Raw genomic sequence first — 15,599 nt, 5'->3', positions numbered from 1 at the left:
ACACGAATGAAATGTCCACACCAGTAACCACAGATTTAGGAACAACTGTGTGAAACTGGAACACGTATTGAACTACATTTTTAGTGTCCTCAGCGTTGCACTTTTTCTAAAAATTCATTTCTACTCCTATGGGGCAACAGATATTGGAATTTGATTTTACGCCCTTAAAATCGTAACATCCTAGGTGTGAAAGTAAAACTCACGAAATTAAATTAATGCTGAACACAGAGTACTGCTCACAAACACAAATGCGACAGCTTTCACAAACGCAGTAGGCCTAGACACACAATTACAAGCTCTGAACTAATATGCATGATATATCTTGCAGCCCTACAGTTTCGCATATAAAAAAAAACTCCGTGGCCTGCAGTCCGCAAGCGAACTATACCGACCGAGCGACCGCGGCTTGTCGGCGAAGTTAGTGCCAACTTTAGCGGAGAGAGGGTGTCACGTGGTCAGCACAACGAATCACCACGGCCATTAATCTCGGTTGTCTAGACCTGAGCCACTATTTCCTTGAAATAGCTCCTCAATTATCCTCATGAGGCTGAGTGGAGGCGGTGCAGTTTCGTATATACGTTACACAAAATTAACATTCCGTAATTGAACGTCGAACTCGGTATCGCCTGTGTTGAAACTCTGGACAGCCTATGTTTGCAGACCTTTCCCCGGACGTACGTAATTACACACTTCGGCCTTCAGTAATTCAGACACTAACTAATGAATGAAACTATCATACTTACCAACTGGAAATATCCAACGAGGTCCCCCGTCCCACCTCTGGCCCAGAGTACGGGAATCCCAGCGGTTCCAGCAGCCAGCGCCACAGCAAACCCAGCGGGACTTCCACCAATTATTAATGCAGCGACCAAATGTTTTCCTTCCAGCAATGCACATGCCTCTTCTAAAATGGCGGCAGAGAACTGTTGGTTTTCCGGGAGAGTAATTATGAGTGGTGATACCGTGATATTGTGCTGGCGGTAATTGTCCATGAACATCCTTGTGACGTTGTTCATGGTTTTATTGAAAGCGCGGGAAAATGTTTGAGCGTGCGTTTCACTGAAAGCTATCGCAATGTACATGTTCCATTGTTGGGGCGGCGACTCTGACTGTGTCTGCAGCTCTCTCACGGTGGCATGGATGGAGAGGAACATGAGTGCTGGCAACAACAGTACCAGGACAACTGATTGTTTGGAGAAGGGTGGGTGTTTTACCTGGATTAATGAATTGTTATTAGTTTTAGGGGTAATCGATGACATGGTTAGGCAAGGTAGATATTATTTTGGCTTACTATTAAGCTAGTAAAGGTTATATTTAAGTTGGATTTCGTGGTTTAGGTTTAAACTAGCTTAAACGTAGAGCCGTCTTGCCCTACCCATTAGGATATTTTAAGATGAAAATCATAGTCGTTTTATCATCTGACTCTGTGCATTAGGGAGATATTTTAGAATTTGGAAAAGGAAGAAAAGGTAATTAAATTCTTGGATGTTGCAATCGTGTGTTTTCTTGAATTACGTCTGTAACTCGAAATGCACTTTATGTTACAGTTTAAATCAAGCAAATTTCAAAATCTTTTTTTGCAACAGATTGTTTTGTATATATAAGGTGTCTTTCTCTGTACTTGAATATCGTTGTCTGGTCTTCTAAACTGTCAGATTTACAGTAAGTAACCTGTTGCGGAAATGAAACACATCGAACCCATTACGCGACTACTAGCTTTCATTTTGCCGTAAATATGTACATGAATGTATCTCACAGAGAGAGAAACTGTTTACAACTCATGAATTATAACGTTGTACCAAGATTTAATAAAAGAGAAGATTAAGGAAATATATATTGAAATTATGATAAGAACTTATCATTAAAGAACAGAAGGGGAACTATTAGAAATTCCATAGGTGGGAACCGTGAGACACCTGACAGTAAGCTGAGTCTCGACAAGCCATGACGCACTCCCTGAAACAAAAGAAAACAGACTGTTAACTCCAGCCAACAGAACATTCCTATTGCTAGAAACAACAACGTGTGAGGGTACTAAAATAGACATGTCCCTACAATATTCAGTTATATTTTCAAACTTCAATCCACTTTCAGCATTTCTCAACAATTACTGGAAAATATACGCGACACAGAAATGTACCTGATACATAGTTAGGATGAGTATGCGTTCATCCCGGAGATTCTCAGACTTTGTACTGTGGCATGCATACCCACTGCTAGGCAACAGCCGCGAAATAAGCAACTAAACAATAGCCGTTGCTATGTAATGGTTCTGTAAGCAACGGCCTTTTTTTTTTAATTCGCTTAGTGGTGGGTGGAGTCCAACAGGGTCCCCTCAGAACGGCGGCCACTGATTGGCCTATTGTACCCGCTCCCAGGTGATTGTGATGATGGAGAATTTGGTGGAACGAAGATTGGCAGGGGAAACCGAAGTACTCGGAGAGAACCCGCCCCAGCGCCACTTTGTTCACGACAAATCCCACTCAACCAGACCCGGGATCGAACCTGGGCAGTCGCGGTGGGAAGTCAGCGACTAACCGCTTGAGCTATGGCGCAGCCAAACAACGTCGGCATCACAAAAGATGAGATAGCAACAGAAGAACGGTGTTTCCTAAGCGCCCATAACGAAGTGTTACAAGCGCAAAAAGTCTAGAGTTCAGTCACTCAGTCAGTCAGTGGAATGGAGTGAGTTGGTTGGTCAGTGAGTCAGTGAAGTAACTACTGGGGCTCAGTCGTTGTGAGCTGTTGCTTTTAGAAGCTGGTAGCTGAGGCCGGGGGACAGTTCGGAAACCAAAAGGAAGGGGATGTTTGCTGTTGGAAGCCGCTACAGAGAAACGGCTAAGAAAGACTGAGAAGACTTTATGTGTCGTTACAGTGATCTTTGAAGTAACTCAGTGAGAAGGTCATGGCTATTTGTAGTTAGTACGTTCTGTAAGTGTTCAACAAATCCGATTACCAATCCAAACCCCTTCTATAGTCACGTTCATACACGTGACAGTATCTTGTCCTGCAGTCCCCGAGTTTCAATTTTAATTTATTGTTGCTTCTTTTCAACAAACTCTCCCTCCGAGGGAAACATTTATTCTGTAACAGCCTGTTATCCAGATACTTTTCTTTTATATATCTTTTGTTGGAAAGAGAAGAAAGAAACGAATGATGTGAACCAGAGTCTTGCTATTGTTTTCCTATTCCGCGTGACTCGGAGCGGTTTCCTATGAACCCACCCGGCGTCAGTTGGCTTTGGACTTTCAGTGCACGTGTACTGTTCTGTGACGTGCTGCTGTAATGTGAGTTCTGAAATTCCGTAGCATAAGTGCATTTCTATTAAACTCTAAATAAGTATTTTCCCTTCCATTACATGTGCGCATGACTGTTAAGCGTTTATGAATTCTCACGAAGGACGCAGCGGCATTTGCGATCCATCTTCAGACCACGAAACACAAAGCAGCATGTTCAAGTGTGAAAATCACTTTCATTTTCATACACAGTTCTGTTGGTGAAAATTATTTTAAGTATGCAGCCGCAGAATGTACGTTCACTTACCATTAGGCTAAATACTAATTCGTTTCGGCTCTAATAAAATTTTGACAGCTTACCGATGGAACATATCGCCTCCATCTTCAGGGTTCTGCTGCTACTTTCTTTTCCTGGTTTCTTTCTTGGTTTAATATTTTACCCTCAGCATGGAGGCGACGTGTGCAACCGAAAAGTCGATTAACTTCTAACGTAATATCCCAGCAGGAAGATGTTCCTGTGTGCCGACAAAATTTAAAATAGGGCTAAGGATACTTTGACAATTTGTTGCCTGGCCAATGATACCGCACACCTCAGGAGCAGGTGAAAAATGAGCGATTGTGGAATGTTTAACAGCAGGGGAATCCTGAAGGAGCTTGAAGATAAATCTACTCCAGTCCCACTTTATCCAGTACGAGTCTCAAAGGACTTCATCCGGGAATGAACTCATGTCTCCACTAGGTAACTGTCGTCCTGCTTTGCAAATTTCATTAGTTCTTGAGTATATTGTGACATGACGCCTGAAAGCCGGAAAACGGAGCCAGAGCAAAGTCCACTGCTAGCCAGCAGTTCTCCAAACACAAGTTCCCGCAACAATGGACAAGTCCATTGCTAGCCAACGGTTCGGTGAGCACGTTTTCGTGATAACAAACGATTCCCATGGATAAGCGCTAGCTTATATAAAGAGAAATGCAGACAGAAACGAGAGGATTCGTCAAATGTCGTTCAAGGCAGTCGCAGTAGGAAAAGAGGGAACAAAGAACTAATTCAGAGATTCTTCGTTCGTCATTCGTCACACTGGAAGAGAAGACACACGTGGTCCAGTAAGGAATGGAGCGAGGCTTGGACAGTCATTGATTGTGAGCTGTTATAACTGGTTCTAATTGTAAAGAAGTGTCAATAAATCCACTAATCAGCTAATCCAGAACCCGTTATTATTCGTCACGAAACCCCGAATTCATGACATTTTCTCTATGAAATTCAGCTAACTGGTTTCTGACTGATATCTTAAACATTGCTCAAAAATCGTGAATTACACGTACGTACTAGAGAGGAAGTAATAATCACGTGGGAACCAAATATATTTGATATCAGACTCAACTGGAAAATAAAAGTTTCCTTTAACTGAATATGCGCTGATCATAGTGGCCGCGCGGTCTAGCTCATGAACTGTCCTCGCCAGTTCGAACACTGGGATCGTGGGTTCGAATCCCATTCTAGGCATGGATGTCTCTGTGAGTTTATTTTGTGTTTGTATTGTTCTGTGTTTAGAGAGCGGCCTTTTGTTGAGCTGATCTCCCATCCAAAGAACCCTACCGACTGTGTAAGAGGTTATGAAACTGAGAAAAACGATCTAGGTCCCAAGGGTTGTAGTGTCACAGGCAGATAAATAGATAAGAATAAAAGTAAAAAAGTAAAGGTATCCCTGTAACAGGCCGTGGAGGTCCATATGGTTGTGAGCTGTTGAGGCTCCCACGTTTTCTAGACAATCGGATCATAGATGGCGGTAAGGTTGTCAGCCTTACGCGCCGGCCGCCCTTTTACCCCAAGAATATTTCTGCTACTCGTATCTGTTAGAGGCTGTGTCGACTCCAGGGCCATTGTGCGTCTGGAAGGATTAGGTAAATTGAAAAAATCCACCTCATCGGGATTCGATACCGCCACCTTCCGGCTTGTAGCATAGTGCCTCGCCCAACTACGCTACCGCGCGCTCTCTGATAAATAGATAGAGAGGTAATTGAATACTCAAGTTCAGCACAAGGATATAATATTATTTTTGACGAACACTTCTTTCACATGAACATTTAAAATCTCGACTAAATATTAAGGGTGGGAGGTTGCAGTTGTCTTGCGCAGTAGCTACTGACAAATCTGATCTCATTGCTCCTACCCTCTGCATCCACTCTGCTTTTATTGTCCCTGAACATTAGCACAGGACGGGAGATTTCACAGCGTGAGATGCTGTACATGAACACTGAACCACATGCGGTGGTGGGACAGACTTCAGAGGGGTAGGAGTAATTAGATGTACCCTCTTAACGCTGCTGAGGGGAGATACAAGGACATATTTCATGTAAACTGCTAATGTTATTAAATGAGGCTCTCTATGATAATGACGACGACAATTATGATGATGGTAAAAGCAAACTGATATGAAAGAAAAAGGTAAATTTCTCTCTGTGCTTAACTAATTAAGCGCTACGCCAAGATGTATGGGGTAAGGTAAGGTAAAACTATCCCTGTAATAGGCCGTGGAGGCCCATAAGTTTGTGAAACGTCGAGGCTCCCACATTTTCTAGACAATCGGCTCAAAGATGACGGTGAGGTTGTCTGCCTCACATGCCGATTGCACTCTATCCCTCCCCTCCCCCAAGAAGATTCCTGGTACTCATTTCTGTTAGAGGCTGAGTGAACCCCAGAGTCATAGTGCGGCTAATATTATTAGGTGGATGTACGTATAGATCCACGTATTCTTGACCTCGGCACTAGTTGGAAGTGAGTGGTGAGCTTCATTTCTCTGCTGCTTTACCCCAGCGGAAAGAGTGCCCTCTATCCATTAGTAGGAGTCTGCGTTGTCCTCAGAATCGGTCTGGACGACGAGGAAAAATAAAAAACAAACCTTTCCCCTACAGGGACCCCTCCGTCGTCCAGCCCGTAGCCAGTGAACATACCGACAGATATCTATTTCTTAAACCGATTAAATATTTGTAGGGAACAAAATATAATTTAAATAAGGATACACGGGAATGTATGTACTTGTACTGTATACATATTCTGCTCCTTGCATATGGATAATACTTCTCATCATAATTATAAAGGTCAGTCGCTGAATTATGTAAATTAAATTAATGTCTGTTTATTCACAGAGTAGCGCAGTAGATATAGCGACTGGCTGTGCGTTGGACGACCAAAGTGTCGGAGTTCTGAGTCCCCGTAGGGTCAGAATTTTCTCTTCTCCATATCGTCCAGACCGGCTCTGGGGCCCACCCAGCCTCCTATCCAATGGATACCGGATGATCTTTCCCGGGTGTAAAGTATTCGGGTCGTGAAGCTGAACATTCACCTCAAGCTAGTGCCGAGGTCAAGAAAATGTGGTTCTATACATCCACTCCCTCATAAGCCTTCATGAAGTAGTGCTTAATTAGTTAAACACAGGGACAACTCTACATTTTATACCCTTTTATTCACGGAACCAGATACAATTAATAAATACGCCACGTGGGTAAATTGTTGCGCTACGTATATGTTTACACGTAAATATTTCGTGATTTGTCTAATGACGTTATCAGTAGCTCAGTACACAGCGTCGAATGTTAGGTGTGTTAGCCAGTAACATTGCACGTGAAATCCCCACAGCAGTGACCATGAACGTCTTATCTTCTAGGAAGTATAAGCTCCTTGTCGCCTGCATTACGTACTTACTACTTGCTTGGCTCACTTTTCGAAGCCGAAAACAGACGAATTATATACCTCCGAAACGTAGGTGAACATACCAGACTCCATGACGTCACATTCTTTAAGATTGTAAAATTGCAAAAGATGTGAACACTTGCGGTTGTAGTCATTTTGTAACAACATCTCCGAAGAGAGGATGGGCCTGTCGTTTACAATTGCTGCTGGTCCTTGCCAGTGCAGCCATTCTCAGCTCCAAGTCACGCGACTCATGGCCATGGTTACTGTCTCGGATTCTAGGCTCCTCCAGCCTGGAGGGCCAGGTCCCTGTGGCCCTGTTCTACCCCGAGGCACTGGGTTGGAATCTATTAATGTATATGCTTGTATATATAAAGCTTAGCAACATGTAAATATTCAGATGAACACGATATGCAGAACAGCAAAGAAAATATACGTTGAGCTACTGCAAAGACTTTCCACTCTTCTCTGTGCCGGGATTGCTTGACTCTATCAGGTTCAGAGTCAACAGTCAAGCCTGAATCTTCAGTGCGTGATATTACAGGGTTATGGTTGACTTCGTGGCCCACCGACAATGCCAGGTTTCACATTAAAGCACGAGACACCGTAACATGTAGCGTAACTTCCAGGTGAGGTGTACAGCCGCGTACGTGGACGACGTGGTTAAACCGAAGGACGTTTTATGACATTAACTCTCCTGCTGTATGAAACGCACCAGACCCGACATGCCTGATATTCTGTTTTGGTTGTGTATGTTATTACTCGAATTTTGCAGGTGCCGTGTTAGCTTGTGTTTGATCTCACGAAGCAAAAGCCTGATGGTGTAAACAGGGGGAAATGCGTGCGAGTGTAACGTTGAATTTTACGGTTGTGTCATGCTCGATGTGTTATTAACTAAAAGTGTACTTATCATTCAGTGATCTATAGACTGCTACTGGTCCGCAAAAAGGAGATACTACATTGTAAATGTGGCTCTAAAATTTTGGACAGTTTTTTATCAATGTAATTCTACGACTCGTGACTAAAAATTAAAATATATAACTTAAAATCTATAACTTTGCCTGTGGTTCTGTATGGATGTGAAGCTTTTTCTTTGACATTAAGGGAAGAACATAGATAGAGGAAGTTTGAGAAAAGACTATTCAGGAGAATATTTGGATCGAAGAGAGATGAAGTGAAGGGAGGTTGGAGAAAACTACATAATGAGAAGCTTCGTAACTTATACTCTTCGCTAAGTATAATTAGAGTGATCAAGTCAAGGAGGATGAGATAGGCAGGACATGTAACACGAATGCGTCGAAGAGGAATGAATATAGGAGGATACTAACGGGAAAACCAGCAGGTCAATGGACCAGTAGGGAGAAAAAATAGTAAAAAGATGATTAATATTGATATGGATTTCAGAGAGATAGCATTGGGTGTTATGGATTAGATCGATCTGGCTCAGGATAAGGATCAGTGAAAGGCTCTTGTATACACGGTAATGAACCTTCTTGTTACGTAAATTTCTGATAAGTTCTCGAGTAGCCGCAGAATTGACTACTTCCCAAGAAGGGCTCGGCTCCAAAAAGTTAGTTACGAATAATGATTTGCTATATATCTTACTCAGACTTAATAACTAACAAATTTGTGCTGGGGGTCGGGACAGATCAGTAGATACGAATATAGTGAGCAGGCTACGGACTGTACTACTGATGGGTCGGGGTTCGGTTGTAGGCGGGGAAAAGTCAATTTTCAGCACAGTTTTCGGACCAGGTATTAAGGCCCTTAGCAGTGAATTCCGGGAACACTTTCGTCCTAGTAAAGCAACTAATGCGTAAAGCTGACAATTTTTCTTTCTCTAATAGGAGTAAACAATAGAACTTCGAGGTATACTTCCGCTAGCGCATACGCCTTCAGGACATGGTGCTTAATTAAGTTTGATTTGAATAAACATAGGTCGGATAAAAAGTAGTTGCAACACCTCTATAGTTCTGAAATGACTTTATTACCTGAGGTAAACACACTTACATTCCTTCGATATAATCGCCCCCCATGTGTACCGCCTTCTGCCAAATTTGTGGAAGGCGTACACCATCAGCGCGTCCACTTCTGTTGATGTCCAGCAGTGACCGTGCTACAGCACAAATAATCTCCTCTCTTATGTTGTAACTTGTCCCTCGCATTTTGGCAACGAGAACATAATCACACCGTCTCATATTGAGTGAGTATGGCGGATGTTGCAGTAACTTCCATCGCCAGCGGCGAAGGAGATCCTTGACAACATCAGCAGTATGAGCCCTTGCATTGTCATGAAGGATGATGGGATTCGTTGCAAACAAGTCTCGTCGCTTTCTCCTGAGTGCTGGACGAAGATGATTACGCAGGAAATTGTAGTAGTAGGCAGCGTTTACTGTCTGTCGTTGAGGTGGTGCAGTATCACTCCATCAATGTCATATGCCACAATGAACATCGCCTTCACACTACTTTGTTTAGGGCGCACTTTCTTTGGATGAGGAGAGCCAGGATGCTTCCATTCATTTGATTGTCGCTTCAAGTGCGGTTCGTATGAGCGAGCCTAAGTTTCGTCCAGAATGTCGATCCTTCCAAGGAAGTCGTCACCTTCCTTCTGGTACCGGTCCATCAAGTCCTGTGCAATTGCATAACTTTGCCATTGTTGCACCTCGGGCATTGTATGGGGTACCCAACGCGCTGCAATTTTGCGGTATCCAAGAATATCGTGCAGAATGTGCAGCACGGTTTCGTGACATACGCCCACCTCAGCAGCTAACTTCAGCGCAACCCGTCAACGATCGACATCCAGCAAAGAAGCAAGAAGCTGAATTGTGTGGTTGTCAACATGGGGTTGTCCTGATCGACGGCTGTCCTGAATGGCATCCCTCCCTTCACGGAACAATTTCACTCATTGTGCCACTGTACGATATGGCAAAGCAGCATCATCACATGCTTCTCGCAGTCCCTGATAACAATTTTGTGCACTACGACCTCGTGCAACTTCAATTTTTATCCAGGAGCGTTGTTCTTGTTTCGTAAACATGTTGTTAGGGCACCTGAACTGGGCTCCTGCACTTCAAGACGATGCACAATGCAACTCAATGAAACACAACCAGAGCCACTCACTGCATTACATCAACTGAACTTCTGCTATTAGCTACAGACGGCTCTAGTGCCACCTGACGCACATCTCTCATGTTACAGCAGTGATGCCACTACTTTTTATTCAACCCTTGCAGATGTATGGTTCTCTCTTTTTTCAAAAGGTAAAGGATTAACACTAGAGATCACCATGAATCTTGACCTCCTTGTGGAGATACAGCTCCAGTATTTCTTAACCTTCAACAATAGACTGAGCAAAGTGGTCAGACTACAACCCTGGCCGATTTACTCCCAAAGAAATTGTCCTCGATACTTATCGAAGAGAAGGTAGCGTGGATTCGGAGTCGATCTGGACGACATGATGAACAAGACAGTATCCACTCCCGCTGAGAATTGAACACCGTTTCTCCGTTGGTGCATTCTGTAGCATAGCCTCTCTACTGGCGGTACTGCCCCACTCTTCTCTCTTGGTTTTACGGCACTCAATGGTCTGGTGGGAAGGATATTGAATTTTGGAGTTCGTCGTGACCTCCCTCAAAAAAGGCGCCAGACAGCAGTATTACTGCGGATTCCAGATGCTTCAAATACAGATATATCCGTCGAAGTATTACATGTCCTGCTGCTTAATTTTAATTGTGAATGTTAGCAAAGTCAGCGATCGCATGGTCTCTTCGATCTGAATTCCATATAAAGGAAACTTGTTTTCTATTTTTTACGCAGTTGATAAAGTTGATAAACTTAGTATACGCGTAGTTACGTAGGTTTCCGATTTCTTCATGAATATCACTAACATACAAACCCAAAAAATTATTATTGAACAGAATATGTTACAAACTAAGTAGATAAGGGGACACACTATAATGCAGTTGGTTCAGGCATCATGCTTCAAGCCGAATGGACGCTGCTTCTATTTCCAATGAGGTCATTGGATTTTTCAATTTACCTAGTATGTATTTCCAGCCGCACTAAGGCCCTGGAGTCAACTTAGTCTCTAAGAGAAATGAGTACCAGGATTCTTCCTTCTGGTAAGGGGCGGTGGGGCACATAAGGATGACAACCTCACCGCCATCTGTGAGCCGATTTTCTAGAAAATGTGGGAGCCTCGTCGTCTGACAACCCTATGGACCTCCACAGGTCCAGGTACAGGGACAGTTTCACATTTTCTTAACCTTTACAAAGTAGGCAAGTTCTTGTAAATAACTTCTTAATGCCTGCGTCTCAGTGTGGGTCTAATACATGCATTTTCAGATTCAAGTGGCTTTCAGACTGCAGCATCATGGTAATCTTCGTTCTTAGGCTTTACAAGTTCTTCATCTGTCTTACGTATTAGTGAAACAGAGCTTCAGACTTGTATACAAGTTAAAACTCATAAAGAATTTCGTTTGATATTCATTACGACAATCATTTTTTTGAAGTTGTTAGATTTTGTGACTCGAGTTTTACGCTGGCACGATAGATCCCATGAGGATCATTTTTCACAGCTGGCAATGACAGTTAGGGATTATGGTGATTGATGGAGATCGTACGCTGGTAACACAATGACCTCCTTCGCGATGGAACCACCCGACAGACCAAGGGTTCAAAATATAAAACTCTCTCTCGAAATAACAATATCACCATGGCAACCGCTAGTACATGAATTCATCCCATTGATGTGATGTCAAAAAACTTTTAAAGCAGAAATATTTAGAAAATAAGTCACCACAAAATGATGCAGGATTTTTTCTCTCCTTCCACTTTGTATAAAAAAGAATTTAGGTTACTGACCATCTTAAATTACCGTCTAATTGTAGGGAACTTTCTGCAGGTATAGAGGTGCAGGATGTTAATATTATAAGGATTTATAAAGTAACGTTTAAAATCGGAGGGAATACAGTATTGTAAACTGGGGTTTCTCAGTTCCACTTGGTGTTTACGTAAGTTATTTCAGGTAAGTGAGTTTTATTTGAAGTTCGTAGAGAAATAGGAAATTTACAAATAAACAAGGATAAACTATAGGCCTAAATTCAGTTGAAATCACGCAACAAAGCGCTCAGTGTGCTTATTAAGAAATAAAGCGCAACAACTTTTCGAGAGTTTGGCTGTGTTAGCAGTGGACCCGGATATTACGGTCAGGTACGAAATCAGATACGTCGCTAAGGCAGAGATGAAGGCGTATATTTGAAAAATATTTGTTTCAAGTACGGAGGCTGTGATCCAAACCGATCACAGATCAATAAAACAAAGCAGTCTAAATTATAACGCAATTATAATGCAGAATGAGAATTGTGTTGTCGGTAGGAGATAGCCATGGGAAGTTAGTAGTTGAAGGAGAATTAGAAGTCAGCATGTGAATACTTAGTGTGTTACTAGAAGATTTAGTCACAGTGAGACTGTTTTAAGTCCGTTACCAGGACAAGACTAGTGAAGACTGAGAATCAAAATGCGTTTGTAACGGTGACCAGTAAATTGTATAAATCAGCGATAGCGCTCTATTAGATGTATTCCCGAACTGTGTGATTGTATAAGGTGTTAATAAATCCAATCATCCAACCCAGAACCCGTTAAGATTCGTCACGGAACCCCGGACATGTGACAAATATTTTTCTGAAATGAGGCATGGAAGAAATAATAAGTAAAAATAAAATATTTGCTGGAAAATTTGAAGCGGATATACCACTTGGAAGACGTTGGTGGAGGGACAGTATTAACACTAGCATAAAATTGTAATTTACTCTTTCAAAGCCTAGATAATAATGGTTTATTTTAATAATTCTAATCAATCCACACAATTAAAATTATTAACTCAACATGAATTGGTTGGAGATTGGACTATTTTTTCCTTTGGCGTTACAGCCCAAATTTGGACCTTGACCTACCTCCATGAAACCCTCCGTTTCACTTCGGTTTACTCTATCTTAGACCTTCGGTAGGGCTCCTTGGGCGGGTCGTCAGCTCGTCACGAGGGCCTCTGTCTGTGCACAGACACAGAAAGACGCACATACACACACAAATACTAAACATTCATGCCCCGAGTGGGATTCGAACCCACTATCCCGGGTTCCGAGCGAGCGATAACAGTGCATGCCTTAGACCGCTCGGCTATCGTGACAGGCGATTGGAGTATTAGAATTTCAAAAAAGTAGTAAAATGGAAACACAAGTATTGGAGACTGCTCCAATTCTGTCTTTAGTCTGTTGTCAGCCTCTTCATCTTCCAGGCATTGAATGAGAGAAACTTTCTTGCCCGCAGTCGTTCTCACCAAGTTCCGTGACGCCTTGCATATTGAATGTGCTTTAATTATTTCACAATTTCAACTACTGAGTACCTTTACAAGCAGAACAATCTCTATTGTGTCTTTCACACTCACGTTCATTTTTCCTTTCCAGAAAATGATTTAAACTACTTTCCTTTAAAATTTTTCGCAGACAATTATTTCATCTTCATCTTCCCAGACTTAAAGGAACAACTTCTAGGACTGTAATCTTGTTGGAGTTAAACTTAATTTGTAGCCATAATGTTCTTCATTATCCAGTCGTTCACGGGTGTGACGAGGGTGTATTATGCATAGTGCTAGTGGGTTCCTCTATATTGTCCATCATCTAGTTTGGCAAGCAAAACACGGGGTTTCTCTCAAGGAATGACTGTGAATATTTCTTCACGAAGGATTGAAATGAATAGGTAATTTTCCACATTTTCATCAGAGGAGAGAAGTATATATAGTTTCTGAAACCTGGTGTTCTTCTTGGAAAAATGGCGAAAAGAATCCAGAAAAGCAGTATTGCAAATTCATGGTATCATGTAAGTTAACTCCATTCCTGTAACAGGCCGTGAAAGCCCACAGGGCTGTGGGACTTAGAGGCTTAAATATTTTCTAGATAAGCGGATCACAGATGGCGTTGAGGTTGCCAGCCTTACGCACCGTCCGCACTTTACCCCGGGAAGATTCCTGGTACTCATTTCCGTTAGAGTTTTGTCGACCATAGGACCATAGTGCGGCTGGAAGGTTTAGGTAAATTGAAAAATCCGATGACCTCATCGGGAATCAAACCTAATATCTTCCGACTTGTAGCATAGTGCCCCAACCAAATACGCTACCGCTTGCCACCGACTGGTATGATGTAGTTATGTGAAAATTCATTTTATATTCTAAATTATATTTTAATAAAAAGTTATTTGCAGCTCTAACAATTAAACATAATGAAGTGCATATCGCTCTGCTTTTTATACAGGCTGTCTGGCATAGAGCAGAATTTCCTTCATAAGATAATAATAACTGTCGAAAACACTTCTCATCATGTAGGAACTCCTATTGTTAAGTTACCATGTTCATAAGAGCCTGCTATTAGTAATTATCCTAGGAAGAAATCATTTCACACCTTGAAATGATATTTCTATAAAGGGTAAATTTTCTTATTATCTTCCAATTTTAAGGCTGGTTCTCCTAAACGACTACTTATGAACTGGGTCTGAAACAAAATTTTGCAAGAATTTATGCTCAATAAAGAACAATAAATACAAGATAAATATGAATTTTTATAAGAACTGCAATAACAGCTTTCTCTCTTCAGTAAACTGTGATATTTGCCCAGGTACACAGAGTAACAACTGTCGTCTACAGGAAGTGTGTGCTCTCCTCACTGGAGCAGTAACTGCTTTGCTTATTAGGATTATCACCTCGATCTCTTTCAGTATAAGCCTACCTGAACTCCAAGTACTTACACAGTTGAATCCAAAGTGTTCCTAAATTTGTAACAGTTACATATTGTGACGTATATGAATGCCTATAGACGGGGTTTGGATTGGTCATTAGATTTACTGAACTCTTAGGAACGTAATCACAAGAAACTATAGTCCTATCATTAATTCACATATTCAACAGTTTCTCTACAGCACGCACTAAGTCTTCTCAGTCTGTTGTTCCTTCACCTATTTTGCGGTAACGGATNGAACGTAATCACAAGAAACTATAGTCCTATCATTAATTCACATATTTTGCAGTAACGGAATCCAAAGGCGGATATTCCACTTATGCCGGATTCCCGAACTATCCTCGTTCCTCAGATACTAGCTTCTAACACCAACAGCTGAACTGCCTCTAACCTACTCATTCACTCACCAACCAACTCGCTCCACTTCATTCAACTCAGCTGAATTAACTTCACGGACTGCTTGTAATATTTCGGCACGGACGGCACAGAAAACAACGTTCCAACAGTTCCTTTATTTTTGCGTCACGCAGCTGTCACACGGACCGCGTAGGAATCTGTTGTCTAGCAAAGGGCGTTTTTTTTAAAAAGTCTTTACTTAACAAAGGTTCCGGTAATAATTTATTTCTCTCTATGGTTATTCCTCGTGTCCTTTTAGAAAGGAGAACGGTAACTACTAGTTTTACTTCGTCCATCTGTCTTTAGGAATTTGTTATCCACAGCGTTCTCTGAATGGATTGTAATCAAGCATCTACTACCTGAGTACTCTCCTGATTGACTCTCTAACTTCAAGTTACTAATTACGTTTACCGAGGAGATTCCTTCTTAAGAAGCCAAGATTTACTCAGTCACACAAGAAATTCCCAGCTTTAACTTCATGGTGCAGAATCT

The 15,599-nt window shown here is 41.9% G+C and overlaps 1 protein-coding gene across 1 annotated transcript in view; it reads right to left on the bottom strand.

The window, feature by feature from the left end:
• The window catches only part of LOC111871114, a 538,192-nt gene that overhangs the window by 237,055 nt on the left and 285,538 nt on the right, over positions 1 to 15,599 (bottom strand). The window contains exon 4 of the mRNA XM_023863948.2: positions 744 to 1,956. Within this exon, the coding sequence (XP_023719716.2) occupies positions 744 to 1,259 (516 nt within the window). The 5' untranslated portion in view covers positions 1,260 to 1,956. The remainder of the gene's footprint in view (positions 1 to 743; positions 1,957 to 15,599) is intronic.

The sequence above is a fragment of the Cryptotermes secundus genome, unplaced genomic scaffold (assembly GCF_002891405.2).
Source record: "Cryptotermes secundus unplaced genomic scaffold, Csec_1.0 scaffold152, whole genome shotgun sequence".
Lineage (NCBI taxonomy): Eukaryota > Metazoa > Arthropoda > Insecta > Blattodea > Kalotermitidae > Cryptotermes > Cryptotermes secundus.
This window is presented reverse-complemented; position numbering and strand designations above follow the sequence as displayed.